The sequence below is a fragment of the Rhinichthys klamathensis genome, unplaced genomic scaffold, assembly GCF_029890125.1.
Source record: "Rhinichthys klamathensis goyatoka isolate OS25496 unplaced genomic scaffold, OSU_Roscu_1.1 h1tg000593l_1, whole genome shotgun sequence".
NCBI classification, from domain to species: domain Eukaryota; kingdom Metazoa; phylum Chordata; class Actinopteri; order Cypriniformes; family Leuciscidae; genus Rhinichthys; species Rhinichthys klamathensis.
In genome coordinates, this window is record NW_026607050.1 from 509,869 (window position 1) to 526,213 (window position 16,345).

At 36.1% G+C, this 16,345-nt stretch overlaps 1 protein-coding gene across 2 annotated transcripts in view; it reads left to right on the forward strand.

Annotated features, from left to right (window-relative positions):
* LOC130075625 (inactive ubiquitin carboxyl-terminal hydrolase 53-like) overlaps positions 1-16,345 on the forward strand; it is a 55,967-nt gene that overhangs the window by 12,998 nt on the left and 26,624 nt on the right. The window contains exons 2-11 of one of the 2 annotated variants that reach the window (XM_056240348.1): positions 1,073-1,316; positions 1,488-1,656; positions 4,459-4,551; positions 4,653-4,787; positions 6,872-6,985; positions 7,918-8,000; positions 8,164-8,263; positions 9,479-9,625; positions 11,778-11,927; positions 14,621-14,789. In XM_056240348.1, coding sequence (XP_056096323.1) covers positions 1,513-1,656; positions 4,459-4,551; positions 4,653-4,787; positions 6,872-6,985; positions 7,918-8,000; positions 8,164-8,263; positions 9,479-9,625; positions 11,778-11,927; positions 14,621-14,789 — 1,135 coding nt within the window. In that variant the 5' untranslated portion in view covers positions 1,073-1,316; positions 1,488-1,512. The remainder of the gene's footprint in view (positions 1-1,072; positions 1,317-1,487; positions 1,657-4,458; positions 4,552-4,652; positions 4,788-6,871; positions 6,986-7,917; positions 8,001-8,163; positions 8,264-9,478; positions 9,626-11,777; positions 11,928-14,620; positions 14,790-16,345) is intronic. The other variant, XM_056240349.1, reaches the window with a different exon arrangement.

Consider the following 16,345-nt stretch of genomic DNA (forward strand, 5'->3'; position numbering starts at 1 on the left):
GAATTGAGCTGAATTAGGACACTTGTCTTCTGTAGAGCTGCTTTTGTCAATGCTGTAAAGCAATTCTAATCAACTTTACAGTTTTGAATTGAATCAACATTGGACTAAATTTAGCCGAGCAATGGCACTATTGTCTTCTGTAGAGCTGCTTCAAAGCTAAATTTAAATTGTTTCATGATCAACTTTGCAAGATCGACACTGTTATTGAACTGAACTGAATCAACATTGAACTGACTCAAAGTGAATAATGACAGTATTGTCCTTTGTAGAGATGCTTATAGCTGAGCTGAACTCCTTTCATAATTGATTAACTTTAAACATTTGTTGAACTGAATTGAATTAACATTGAACTGACTTGAGATGAATAACAGCACCATTACCTTCTGTAGAGCTGTGTTACTGCAAAAATTTAAGTTTAAAATGTTTTGATTTTGCTGTATGAACACTGTTATGATTCTGCTTATAACTGTAAAGCTGCTTTGAAACTTCTGAATTGTATAAATCACTATATAAAAAAATGACTTTGCATTAAAGCAAAGCTGTAGTAAGTCCATGTTATCATGTCATGATTGACTCATCCTAATGTGAAAGATATTAAGGCCTTTGCCACTGACTGAATTTGTTTTAACCGCACAATATACTGATTTTCAATTGTAAGCAACAAAGAAGCTGCCATTGTATATTTTCAGTCTTTTATTGCTTTTCTGTGCACTTGCCAAGACCGTGATGTCAGCTTGCTTGCACCTTGCATACTGTAGAAACAAGTTGGTGCTGCAAAGTCATATAAAAGTTAAACAATAATGTTATTTAGCTCAGCATTGCCAGTTGGATGTGCTGACCTACTGACTTTTGCACAGTTTTAAATGATTAGCCACTCCTCCCGTTAATGATTTATAAGGAGGTGTTTATGATGACAAGGGTTTCTGTGTTGTTGTTAGCGTCTCGATTTGTAGGAATCGATGCATGTGATTAGTCGGGGCTCAGATTCAAAGTGTAGATTAAATTGCGAGCGAGTTATTCAAGCAGGCATGTTCATTGCTTCAAGAATTCATGCATTTGCTTCTCTCCACAGAGTGAGTCCTGCTCATCCTAAGGCTGATGTCCTTCAAGAGTAGCGTCAGAAACATGGATGACCCCTTAAAGGTTGACTGATTCCAGCTGACACCTCATGTGTGCTTTATAACCATGCTGCGAGTCACTAGAGGCCTTATGGCCACAGTATCCGCCAACAACTCGCCAAATTCCCCAACTCAATTCAGGGAATGATCAAACCATCCTGTCTATGACATACACATCAAGAGACCTCTTACATACAGGTCAGTAGCAAAAATAAAGGCTTTTACTCAATGATTGACTGGGAAGCAGACCTTAAAAGCCTCAAGTTAAATAGTCATAACAACCTTTTTCCAACAGTACCATCTTTTGTTTGTGAAATCATTACTTGAAATTACAATTCAAACCTTCTTTAACAAGTAACTGTTCATCAGCAGGAAGGTAAATCCCCCAAATCCAATGGCATGGGTCAAGTTCTTCAAGAGACCGGGAGGCAATCTTTCCAAGTCTTACCAGCCGGGATCTATGATGTCCTTGGCCCCCACCAAGGGACTACTAAATGAGCCGGGACAGAACAGCTGCTTCCTCAACAGTGCAGTGCAGGTACGTGTTTGCCTTGGGGAACTTTTTTCATTCTATCCATCCATTTATCTCTCTATCCATCTATCTATCAATTGATACACACTAGGGGTGTAACGGTACATGCATTCGTATTGAACCGTTTAGGTTCGAGGCTTCCGGTTCGGTACGCATACAAACCGAACGATTCCTTGGACCATTTTTCCTGCCGACTAAATTCGCGCTGGCGCAATCACCACAACGTTGCGCAACATCAAATGGCAAGTGTAATGAAAGCGGAACGAAACTGTGCTACTCATTATATTGTGCTTCACGGATCGTTTATCAGTTCGGAGCAGCAACATCTGTGCAGCGCGAGCCGATCTCGATCAAGCGACACGATCTCGATCAAGCGACACTGTTACAACACAGCGCTAAGAGATCCAGTAAAGAAAACATTTAAATTCGCCACTGAAGTAATAACATCGCTACGAGATCTAGTGAGAAGCATTCACATTTCTCCGTTATTAACCGTAGATCTCTATTAGATCAAACAGCGCTGACGTGGACACCAGGAGAAATATTGTGCCATGAATGAACTAGTAATACTTTACGTCCATAGACCAGCAACATTCACCATGGATTTAATATAGTAACACTTACTGTAACCAGTTTGGCTGGAATAGTGAAATGCTTTCAAGTACTTCACACATCTTTTTCCAGCACTTCAAAACTCAAATATTATATCAATAAATATATGACGAGTTCAGATGCAAAAGCCTCTAAGTGCCATTTGAAATTTTCTTCTAGAATGATCCTTTTTATGAAGCTTGTATATTTAAGTTCAGTAATTTCACTCAAATGACAATTAATAGGTAATCTTCATTGCCATTTAAGTGAAATTACTGAACTTAAATATACAAGCTTGATAAAAATGATCATTCTAGAAGAAAATTTCAAATGGTTTTGCATCTGAACTCTTCATATATGTAAATGTTATTTTGAATGTGATGACCAAAACATTATTTGTTCATCCTTCAAAGATGACACCCATTTATAAACCTGAAAGTTTCAAGATGTAGGAAAACTCACACTTATTAAAAAAAATATTTTTTCTCTTAACAAATAGGAAATTTCTCTGGCATTTCTTACTTTTTGCTGTATCGAAAACGTACCCAACCGTGACTTTAAAACCGAGGTACGTACCGAACCGTGATTTTTGTGTACCGTTACACCCCTAATACACACACATTACCATTAAAGGTTTGGAATCATTAAGATTTTATGTTTTTGATAGAAGTCTTACGCTCAACAAGCCTGCATTTATTTGATCAAAAATACAGTAAAAACTGTAATATTGTTAACTTAAAATAACCGTTTTGTGATCAAGCTTAATTTTCAGCATCATTACTCCAGTTTTCAGTGTCACATGATTCTTCAGAAATCATTCTCATTTGCTGCTCAAGAAATATTTCTTATAATTATTATACATTTTTAAAACAGTTGTGCTTCTTAAGTTTGTGGAAACCATAATACATTTTTTACACAGTTACAAAAGATATATATTTCACACATGATAAATGTCTTTGTTGTAGGTTTTGATCAAATGAATGCATCCTTGCTCAGTAAAAGTATGAATTTCTTTAAATAAACTTACTGACCCCAAACTTTTGAACTGTATATATATTCACAGTTCCACATAGATATTCTTACCAATGGTACGTTGAGGTAAATGAATATGATAATGGTAATCATTATATTATACTATATTATTTAATAATGAATATAATGACATTTAACATGGCTTTATTAACATTCACTTTCTATTCTAATGGCTTCAACTTTGAACAAACGAAATACTGTTACCTAGTATATTATCTACATATAAAAGTCAGATCAGATACAGTAACGTAAAAATATCCCCCACCCCCCTAAACATTCTAACTAGCTTATGACTCACATTGAGGAGGAGATGACAGGTTCCTGTGGTCAGAACTCAGAGTATTTACGACATCCCAACTCCACCCATCAACCCCCAAATCTTGCTCACAACAGCTATTTTCTCCTAGCCCGCTAGTTACTGCAAGCCAGTTTTCCCTCTTGGATAGGATCGTGGACATTATGATTGAGTGTATCTCTTCCTCATTCTGTTATCTTGTTCCTGTACTCATCACCATGGAGTGAGGAGGTCATACTCAGACTAAGTTGTCTGGGGCCTAAGGGAAAAACACAGAGTGAAGAGTAACCTTACACTGCCAGCCCAAACACACACACACACACACACACAAACATCTCTCACCCCTCATCCTCTGTCATAGCGTAATCTCCCTTAAGCTGTTCCACAAAGCAAGGACAATGAGTCATATTTCTCAGAGTTTTAAGAACAAAATGACTCCCAATAAGAAGAGACAAAAAAATAATAATTCATGGCCATCGGATGTTGACTTTTAGATTGTCACTTTGAAGCGTCATGCAAAATCAGACGTATGAGTAGTTTAGAAAGATACATTGGAGGAGAAGCAGACCATTTAGAGGAGTGTCCCTACCTAGATAGGATTTTGAGGCAGCACATTTCTGACAGGAAGGCTGTTTCAAACATAGGTGGCAAATTATGGCAAACGAAATGGCAAATTTAGGTTTAGTTTTAAAAAATGACGGTGTGAATGCTAAGCAAACCAGGACTAAATGTATCTTTTTTTTTTTGTTCCGGAACAAGAGAACTGAAGTATGAACACACCCAAGTAGACTGCGAGGCAGCTCATTTCAGCTTGGAGTAGTAAATGTTTGTCATTCATTGAAGTGAGGTATTTCTAAATCTGAATTTCCTGTTATTTCCATGCACTCTAGGTGCTTTGGCACCTCGATATCTTCAGACGGAGTCTTCGTCAGCTTCCAAACCATTACTGCTTGGGGGACTCCTGCATCTTTTGCGCTTTGAAGGTATTCTCATGGCCAAACTCATCATAAAGCAGCATTTAATACTTTCTTTAATGAAAAGTTTTTGTGTTAGTGTTAAAAAGCACTTCATGTTTGTTTTGCAGGGAATATTCTGTCAGTTCCAGCACAGCCGAGAGCGAGCGTTACCTTCAGATAACCTGCGTAATGCCCTAGCCGAAACCTTTAAGGATGAGCAGCGCTTTCAGTTAGGCTTCATGGATGATGCTGCTGAGTGCTTCGTAAGTGTCTTTGTGTGTGATTTTGTGAGTCAGACCGAGGAACTTGTCATGATATGCACAGATTTTGACATGTAGGGCTGGTTGATTGTAGCTATAAAAAATAATGGTAACACTTTACAATAAGGTTCATTTATTAAACATTAGTTAATGTATTGAGCAATACATTTGTTACTGTTTTTGTTAATCTTTGTTAACGTTAGTTAATACAAATTCAGCTGTTCATTGTTTGTTCATGTTAGTTCACAGTGCATTAACTACTGTTAACAAGATTTTAATAAAGTATTAGTAAATGTTGAAATTAACATTAACAAAGATTAACAAATGCTGAAGAAGTATTGTTCATTCTTAGTTAGTTAACTAATGAACCTTATTGTAAAGTGTTACCAAAATAATATATATATATATATTTTTTTTTATTATATATTTTTTATATACTTTGTTTTAACCCTCTGATGCATGATGACCACTACAGACGTGTATATCTCTCAGAATTAATCAATTGAAATCGTTTATCGTTATCGTAATCTTTGTTTTTGCTTTGAAGTTAAAAACAAAACAAAACTTTGAGATAAGTGTTATTAACTAAACCAAAAAATATTCAAAAGTTAAATTGAAATACAATAAAATATTAAAATTAGATGAAAACTATAAAATTACTAAAATAATTACTAAACGTAATAGAAATATAAAAAATGAATGAAAAGTTTAAAAAAATAATAATTACTAAAACTTAAATTAAAATGAAACCCGAAAATATACAAATAAAATAAATACTATAATAGTATTTAAAAATATATTAGGATAACATTTGTGATTTAAAAATGAATATATATATATATATATATATATACATGTTTTTTTTTTATATCATACTCTTTAGGAAACTTAATGAACAAATGAAAAGTGCATTACGATCAATGCAACATATCAGACATTTTGATAGAGCCCAGGAATACATACTATGTTATGTATTACTATAATTCCTTAATCCCTTAAATATTATTATTATTATTTTCTAGATAAATATATAATTAGACTTTATAAAAGTCTTTATCACATTTATCATATTATACATTTTTTTGATTTTATGCAGGCTGTTGGTAGTCTTTGGCAACGTGACCTCTCAAATTTTTATACAATTTGTCACATTTGTGGATAATATCCAACCCTAGTGCTTAATTTAATGTAGTCATTTTTGATTGATGTCTTTTTGTAAAAAACTGGAAACTTCCTATTAACTAAACTAAAAATTTCCAAATGAAGCTCAGATGCTATTGTGTACAGTATCCACAGCACAGTTCATGCACACTTGTCCTTATGTCTCTCTCTCTCTCTCTCTCTCTCTCTCTCTCTCTCTCTCTCTCTCTCTCTCTCTCTCTCTCTCTCTGGAAAGCTGATGTAAGCATGTTTACCCCTTCGGTGTGTGCAGGATTTCTCTTAGGGCCACCTAATTGCAGTAAACCTGCTTAGCACTGGGACCTGTAATCAATTTCTGTTTAGCGCAGCAGGACTGTGGAGAGTCAGTCATTACCTCAGTAAAGGTCCATTTACAGTGCTCCCCTAAACAACACAATCAATGAATGATCTCTATCAAAGCAAGCCTGGAGTGCACAGATGCGTTCCTCTCACAGTCAATGCAGGTTCTTTATCAGCGCTTGGCTAGAGAGGCTATCCCAACAATGCTGTTGTCTGTTTGTCCGGGTTGCCTTTTTATACTGAACTAGAACTGTTTTAAAATAAGCTAATCTTTATTGGAGAAAATGAATCTAGCCTCTTTTCAAAAGGAAAATTGGTGTTAACAGCGCTATTGGTGTTGCTAAATGAACCCACGGTTTTCATGTTTGAAAGGGTGTATTTAAGCAGATAATAGGCTTGGGAAAAAATTACTAAAGCTTAGAGTGCATTCACTTGATGCCAAGGCATCATTGTACCAGCCCAAACAAATCCATTGTGTTTATATCTGGTAATACAAGAAATGATTGTTTTCATGTCTACGAATCTGTATATTTTTATTTATTTATATAGTTGTGTGTAAAATGCCTCATGACACACACACAAACTGTAGGCTTTTGTATTTTTAATAGGAGAACATTCTACAAAGGATTCACCTGCACATCGCGCCGGATGACGATATTGACGCCTGCACATCCAAATCTTGTATCACTCATCAGAAGTTTGCTATGGCACTTTATGAACAGGTATTGTAGCGCTTTAACACTCCTTCACACACTTGCATGCAGACACGCCTCCTGTGAGTAATAGAGAATTGATCGCTATCCTGCGACGGTGGTTTTCAATCAGTCGGGTACAGTGGGCAGAAAACTCGTAGGGAATACTAATTCAGGATCCATTCCCTCTCCTTCTCCTGAGACATGGGAACACACAGCCCTTTTAAAAGTATTGTGATGATATTAGACATTAATAACATGGTGCACGTGTGTGTGTGTATAGTGTGTCACATAAATTAGTTTAAACGTTTTGGTCATTACATTTTTTTTAAAGAAATAATACTTTTAATAAGCAAGGATGCATCAAATTGATCAAAAGATACAGTAAAGACTTTTACATAGTTTACAAAAGATTTCTATTGCAAATAAATGCTGTTCTTAAGAAAAAAGAAAAAAAAGAGTAACAGTTTCACAATAAACTTAAGCAGCACAACTGTTTTCAACAGATAATAATAAGAAATGTTTTTTGAGCAGTAAATCAGCATATTAGAATCATTTTTGAAGGATGTGACAATGAAGACTGGAGTAAAGTTTCGCATTACAAGAATTAATAAAATTTTTTGGAAAACCTTTTTTTAAGTGTAATAATATTTCACAATATTACTGTTTTTACTGTAAGAGACTCATTGCTGGTACATAAAACCGTGGTTAAGCCGCGGTACATTTTGTGTACACGAGAGACCACCCTATAAAGCAATGTGTGATTTGCTGTTTGGACACAAGAAAGTGTTCAGTCTTGTTTTGCCTGTATAAGGAATTTTTATATTGGTTACACCCTCAGGTTGTACACAGTTTATGTGGGTTGAGACATCTCTTACATCACATACAGTAGTGTAATTAAGGCTTTACATCATATATTAGCATGCATCACTGTGTGTGTGTGTGTGTGGTTCCCCCCGCAGTCAGTGTGTAGGAGCTGTGGTGCATCATCCGACCCGCTACCCTTCACTGAGCTTGTACACTATGTGTCCACAACAGCCCTCTGGTAAGTGAGACCCTCTCCAGCCATCATGCCAGAAACTTGAGACGTGTTTTTGTTGGTATATTGACCTAAAAAGATCAAAATACCTGAAACTATGTGATTTTTATTATCAAATTGCTTTTTTTTAATCTCGGTTTCTCTTTCTTCCTCTTTCTCTGCTCTCCAGCCAACAAGCCTCAGAGATGAGAGATGAAAGGATGCGCCCAGATATGTTTGGGGAGTTGCTACAAGCCGCCAGCACAGTTGGAGATATGCGTAACTGTCCGGTAGGTGTCTGGTAATGTTGATTAATAATGTAGAATTTACTAGAGCTTTTAGCTCTTAGAGGACACCATCATGCACTAATATGTTGGCTCCTTCTGTGATGTGATGTCATTAAGCACACACAAGGACAAACACACATACCCTTCTTGTCTGATATTCTGCAAGTGTAACACCTCTATGTGACGGCAAGATGAAACACGAGACCGGAACGTTCCTCTCGCATATCAACACATTCTGCATTTTTAAACAGGCGAAGTGGGAAGTCACATCGTACTAGTCACTGTCAGAAACACGCATCTCATTAAAGTAATGCAATGTTTGGTAAAAACAGGGTTATTATAGTTAACCAAATCTAAAACCTGTGAAAAAAAAAAATCATTCATTAAAATGAACATTAACTGAAATAAAAATATATTTTTTTAAAACATCACACTTATTTTGAGGTAGTTGCCAAGACATTTAGTTCAGCTGAAATGCTAAAATAATTCAAATTAAATAATAAAAACTACAGCAAATTTCACTTTTACATTGTTTTTGAACGTAATTATGTGTCCGCAGTGTGTACACAACCACCCTGTTATGGTAAATCCACTCTCTTTGCTATTTTCTAAGTAAATCAGAAACGGTTTCTCAAATGAGCCGTTCAGGAATGTATCCATTGGGATGTCACAGTGGAACAGGCCCTATTAGCTTAGCTCCTCCCCTGAGTAAGCTGTACACAGTCGGCCATCTTTATCTTGTTTGTTTCACATTGTTGTTTGATTTACATTAACAGCACAGCCAGCAGCAGGTACTGTATATTAGGCTGCTACTTTAAAGCGCATACATATCTAATATATACATGCGGTTCACAGACATAACCGACTGTTTATGTGAACTTTGTGTGTATTTGACAGTTTAAGCTTGGTTTAGTGCTCACGCGGCGTGTGGGTGCTCAGAAAACACATATCAGAAGTTTAAACTGATATGGCTTTAAATCGCATACAACTTATAAACTTTCATGATGACAAAGAACTGCAATGTCATGTGAGCGTAACCATGATAGAGATGATTATCAAAAGCCAACAGAGTATCCAAGTCTCAAGCTATAAAGGCTCCACCCTCTTCTGGAAAAGGGGGCGGGGAGCAGCAGCTCATTTGCATTTAAAGACACACACACAAAAACAGTTAAAAAAAAACAAATAAATAATTATGTTTTATCGCTGTCCCTTCAATAGAGTAACTGTGGTCAGAGAATCAAGATCCGGCGCGTGCTGATGAACTCTCCAGAAATCGTGACCATTGGATTTGTGTGGGACTCAGAACATTCAGACCTCACTGAAGACGTCCTCCGATCTCTCGGACCACACCTCAACCTCTCAGGGGTAAGAATGCTGTCTAGCAAACTTTCTCAAACACTCTGCTCCACCTGGTTCATTTTCAGAAAGGTGCTTGACCCCGTCCTAAAGAATCGAACTGCAAAAGCACTACAGTAGACCAGGGGATCATGAAACAATGCTTTGTAAAACATCTTGGTGACACAGAATAAAAATAAAAAATTAATGTACCTCCAGATTGGTCACATTTGATTATACTTTACACGGTACTTTCAAATGTCAATTTGGTATGAATTTGAATGTGTTGAGGATGAAATAAAGTCTTCAGTTTTACTTACTAATAAGTATGGTGGCTGGTGTACCATGGTATCTACTACAATACTGATTAATACTATATTCATATAACATTGATGGTTTTTAAAGGGATAGTTAACTCAACAATTAAAATTCTGTCATTTATTTACCCTTTTGTCATTCTAAACATGCAAGACTTTCTTTCTATTGTGGAAAAAATATATATATTTCCATGCAATAGAAGTCAAAGGTAACCAAAACTGTTTGTCATACAGGTTTGATTTTTGATTTTTTTTTTTAACAATCCCTTTATATGTGCATTAAAGAATCCAATCAATCCCATGGAATTACCATGATGCATGTCTGAAAACACATTACATTCGCAATGGTACTTTTTTTTCTTAGCAGATAAAAAATATGATAGTTGGTAAGAAGAGTATTTTCCATATTTCACGCTTAGGAAATAGATGACTTGAATTTACAAGAATCTGCTAATCAACTTGTAGGTTTCTCGTTTATATGCCATTGAAGACTGAGTCGTTGTGGGGAAATCCAATAAGAAACATCTTATTCCTGGCTGTTATATAAAATATAGAATTCATAGGAAGCCTCCATCCAGATTAAATGGCTATAAAAAGCTTCTGACCTCACCACGGTTACTCTTTTTCAGTTATTTATTTTTATAGCACATCTGGTGCTGGTGTCATCGAGGCCGATTTATGGTGGTGCCTTGGAACATATGTATGACATAAAGTAGGAGTTTATCCTCTTCATAAGACTGAGGTTGTGTAACTGCATCAGTGACTGCATAACCCACGCTTGATGACCAGAAAGCCACTGCAGTGGAAGGTCATCTGGCGTCCGAGTGTGTAGACGGCCTTCATTACCAGCCTCATGTGGGAGTATAAAGCCATGTTTGAGAATTGTTTTCCACCAGATGGCCGTTCTGTTTGTGCAGCTGTATGCATTTCTGATGTTAAAATGCATCTGTAGGTGACCTTACATATCTCCTTATAGAGCTGTCCAAACAAGCATGGTGAATTTGGTTTGGCATCGAAGATCTTGATTGGAAGCATCAGTTCTTTTACACCAAATTGTCACAGTTGCTAAATAGCTTTCATTCTACTTTTCGCCCACTTCCACGTTACCACCCCTCCAGTTGGATTAGTCTCAGCCGAAACCCCCTGGACAAGTACAAAGGCTTTAATTCATTCCCTAGTTCTCCATGTGATGTTGGAGACTTCAGAGGAAAATAGCTCCCCGCCTGCCTGCAATCCATTGTTTCACGAGCCTCCTAAGAAAACCAGCTATTCAGGAATCAGGGGTGGAGGAACAAGTGTTATGCAACAGCTGCTTTATTTAAACTTGTTTCAGCACCAACATACTTTTGCGTTCTGTCACCTACTTCTGCCTTCTAATACTGAAGATTTTTCTCAGAAGACGGCAGTCTAACACATGAAACTGCTGTAAACGTGCACCCAGAAATTATGAATGTCAATGTTTTTTCTTTTGTGGAACACAAAAGATGTTTAGTTGGATGTTTATGCTGCTCATGTGTGCACAATTAAAAGTAAATGTTGACTATGGACTGTCGAGCTCCAAAACAGACTAGAAGTATGAAGAATTGTGGTACTTGTAAAGCACTTTTTTTCTTTTTTTTGGAGTTCGACAGCCCTTGGTCACCATCCGTTTTCTCTAAATGGAGAAAAAGAAACTGTATAAACGTCGTGTTTGACTGAAGAAAGAAAATTATACAGATTTGGAAGATATCAGGGTAAATAAATGATGACATGGTTAATAAATTGTATTATGTTAATGCAACATTAACTAAGGGAACTTATTGTGAAGTGTTAAGGATTTTTGTGTTGTGTTATGATTGTCTAAATAAATGCATTTGTGTGTGCAGCTCTTTTATCGTGTCACAGACGAACGTGCAAAGAAGAGTGAGCTGCTATTGGTGGGAATGATCTGTTACTCCAGCAGACATTATTGTGCCTTTGCCTACCACACCAAATCATCCAAATGGGTTTTCTTTGATGATGCCAATGTTAAAGAGGTAAGACCTCTTACCTGTTATGGATCGAGTCCTTTTGTCTATATATTTTACACATTTACTATTCATAATTCTAGCAACTATCCAGCAGTCCTGGCACTGGTGATGTGCGTTATTAAACAAACATTCCCTCCATCCACACGTTTAAATATCTAAACATTTATACCATTTTCACTGATCACATGGTCGCTATATCTGTTTTACTTTCTGTAACTTGACACTGCAACTGTTTCCTCCTTTTTCACACTCGCTCAAAGAGTTTATAGTTCACTGAAAAAAAATTGGGCGGATTTAATTTGAAACTGGTTTTTACTCAAAAATCGCAAAGAAATTTCACCATTAACAAAGAAACCACAAGTAACACATTGATGTAAATGTGATTTTTTTTTTTTAATAGATAGACTAAAATAGTATTTCCCTGTTAAACTTACTCCAATAATCTGTTTTATTTTTACTTTGTATGTTTCTCCTCCAAATCTTTTCAATTGGAGCCTTTTTCTTTATGCAAAATATATTTGTCTCTTGATTTTGAGGTGAACGTGTTATCGTCATTCTATTTGTACGTTAGAAAGATTATTTTAAAGCGTAGTTAAACATTTTTTAACTTTGATTTATGTAATCCCAAAGCAAACACTCATTATTACCTGCCTAAACGGTCTCTAATTACAACCAAATAAAAGATTTGGATGGGCAGCCAGCAAGAGTGAGAAAAAAAAAAAAGTTGAGATCCAGTGTAGTGGTGCATGGCCCGTATCTCTTCATCAATCTGTCAGTAGTGTGCGACTTCTGCTTGCGTGTGCACTTCAGCTCTCACTGGGCTTGTGGTGCCCGTCGCTACCGCCAAGATGGATCACCCTCAAACACACCCACACACACACACACACACACACACACACACAGTATGTGCATTACAGTAGATGTTTGTGTGCTAACTTACAGTATAGAGAGAACTTTTTCAGAACTGCAGAATATTTTTTTTTCACCTCTTAACTTAATTACAGCTGTTTTGTTGATTAGTTTTTTTAAGCATATCTTAATTAATCTCCTTTACAATCTTCCCTGTTCTTTTTTGCTTTGCATTTTGACCAACACAGGCTCATTGGAAAAACATGCCTCTACTTACATGTTTGCAAAACTCAAACTTACTAATACATACAAATCACTGCAGTTTCCAGATGAAATGAACACTAGAGGCAATAAAACAGCAACAACTTTTTATTCCTTTTCACACAAATTATGATTACTGGGGCAGATTATCGATTAATAAAGACTTATTTTCACGTGGTTTCTCGCACAATAAAATGTTTTGACCTCAAAACCTTTGCTATGTATGACTTCAAAAACAATGTTATGACATTTTACCATAGAGCATGATTTGTAAACTAATACATTTTGATGTTTACATCACATAACCAGCTCCATATGTTTGTCTTTTCTGACATGGCAAACTTGCTACGTAGCTCACCTGGTACAACATTGCACTTGCGATGTGGAACGCTCAAGTACCGTGAAACATGAGTCACGATAAAAGGTCCGAAACTTTCACGTTTACTTCTGTTCCCGGTGACAAAAGCCTGTAGGAAGAGGTCTAGATTCTGTCTCGTTCCGGTGCTATAGGCATTTGTTTTTTTGTTTTTTTCAATTTCCACACAAAACCCTTTAGATCACCTGTGACAGACTTGTGCGTGCTGTTATTATTAGATAATTATATTTTGCGGGAGCCCACAAGTCATTACCTTTTCCCGCTTCCCACACACACATCAGTATCTTCCCTCGCACACCCTCACTCAGCAATTCCAAACTTTTCCCGGGCCACACTCTGGGATTGCAGACCCAAGCAAGCTAAAATGTGTTTTTTTTGTGTCACGTTTGCTTTTGTTAACACTATCGGTTATGTTTAAAGGGTTAGTTCACACACAAAAAAAAAATTCTGTCATTAATCACTCACCCTCGTGTCGTTCCAAACCAATAAATAAGACCTTCATCTTTGGAACACAAATTAGGTTTTTGATGAAATCCGAGAGCTTTCTGATCCCTCCATAGACAGCATCAGCATTGCAACTTTCAAGGCCCAGAAAGGTAGTAAAGACATCGTTAACATAGTCCATGTGATTACAGTGGTTCAACCTTAATGTTATGAAGTGACGAGAATACTTTTTGTGCGCAAAACCCCCCAAAAATAACGACTTTATTCAACAATTTCGCGATACATACAACAACCAACGTAATAAAACGTTGCCAGATTCACGTTTATCTGTTTTGGATAAAACTGAACATGGGCCACTCAGTGGACATTTCAATGTCGTGAAACGTGCAAGACACAACGTAATATAATTTTGCAGAAATTTTCCAATGAGCCTGGGTTGCTTTTGACTGTTCCGATCATTTTTTTCTTCAATGGGAAGCACTGCGTCCACATCCTGCTTTCTGACTTTTCCTGCTTTTCACTCTCTCGCTTGCTCGCTCTTTCTTTCTTTCTGTTCTGTCTGTTAATTAAGAAGGAAGGTTACATCTGTTTGCCTGGAGAGATTTTGTAGTACAGCCTGCGTACTCTTACCTAAGCCTCCCTGAGGCAGGCATGCATGCCTTCACGTCTAATAATAATCACTTTTTCATTGCTGTCTGTTTCACAGATGTACTTTACTGACTATACGATACTAAAGAACTGTATAACTTGAATTTATTTATTTTTTAAGGTGGGATCCAGGTGGAAAGATGTGGTCACCAAATGCATCAAAGGTCACTTCCAGCCTTTGCTTTTGTTCTACACTAACCCCGATGGCAGTTCTGTGATAACAAACGAGGCCCAGCGGAGCAACAGCAGTTCCAGCCAAAATAAGAGCTCAATCAATGGAGACGCACCAGGTAGAAAAACTTTCAATGCAATTCTATTGTATTCAGGTAAATAAAAAAAAAAATAAAAAAAAAAACATTTTGAAAATTTTATCAGAGACACAGCAGTTTATTCTGCTTTGACATATATTGAAACTCCTATTGTCGCCAGAAAAAAGAAAAAAAAGTGGAGATCACAGCTGTTAGTAAACATTATTTTATTTAGTGGTCGACTGATATATATATATATATATATATATATATATATATATATATATATATATAATGTCTATATTTATTTTAATCAGCATTTAATAAATTATAAATACATTTTAAAATAAACATGCTTATACTTTAGCATTGCAACTTTGTGAAAATACTGTAATAGGATTGCAGATTCAAGAAGTAATTGTTTTAACAATATATGAGTTCTAAACAGTAAAAGGAAGTAAACCCTGTAACACTCAGTAATCTGGTAATTTCGTGCGAACTGGTAATCATATTTTTTTCAAATAAAGACAAGGTAACACTAATTTTACATACAGCACACATTGAAACCAATGACACAATGGGGAATTAGAGATGAGGCAGCACATTTTAAAATTAAGCATTTTAAGTTTGTCGATCACGTCTCTAGTGAAGCTGAACTAGTCCGCATTCACTTCACACGCGACGCACAGACTGACCGCCACGCACAGTGACACGTTTATGCAGGCTACAAATGCACACTTCACAAGATCTCACAGCTGGATTTGATTTAATATGCAAGGTTTGTGAAATTAAATGTTTATTATATATTTAGAGATTTGTTTAAAGGATATAGATGCTTATTTGCTGAATGTTGACGCCTAATGAGAAAGTATTAAAGCATAATTGTTTGTCTTTTTCTTTTATTAATAATTTGAAAGCAAACGCTTTACTTTTTCGCATACCGTTAACTTTCTTTGTTTAACAGTTCAGTCTAATAATGTATTAAATATGACTGTTAAACAGAGACCGTAAACTAATGAAGACCGAGAATGTGAGAGCTATCAGGCGCTGCCGTTCTCAGTGCCGCTCAGAAAAACGTATCGGCCGGTATTTTAAAAATGCCAAATGTCAGCCGATATATCGGTCGACCACTAATTTTATTAAATTAAAATATAACAAACAGTAATATTAAATAATTCCTTATAACACATTTACCAATGCATTTGACGTTTCATTCTGCATAAAAAATATGAGATTAATCCGTTAATTATTGAATCGATTAATTTCTGATGGTGACTGTCTAAAAAAATGCTGCTCAAAATATAGGGTCCCACAAAATATAACAAAGTAAATAAAGTTGTGCTAATTTATTGTGCAGCCCTAGTGACATCATAGTGACAAATGTTTTTTCCTCTTTGAAAGGCAAGAACAAATATCCCTACTCAAGATTGTGATCTTAAAACAAGACCCAAAATACCCAAGAATTTTTTTTCTTCAAAAATCTGTTGTTGTTAGGAGAGAGGATAATGTCAGTGTGAATCTGTCTAATGCTAGTATCGATTAGCACCAATTGACCGTTGTTTGCTATTTTTAGATTCTGTGTATTAGCCAATGCATAT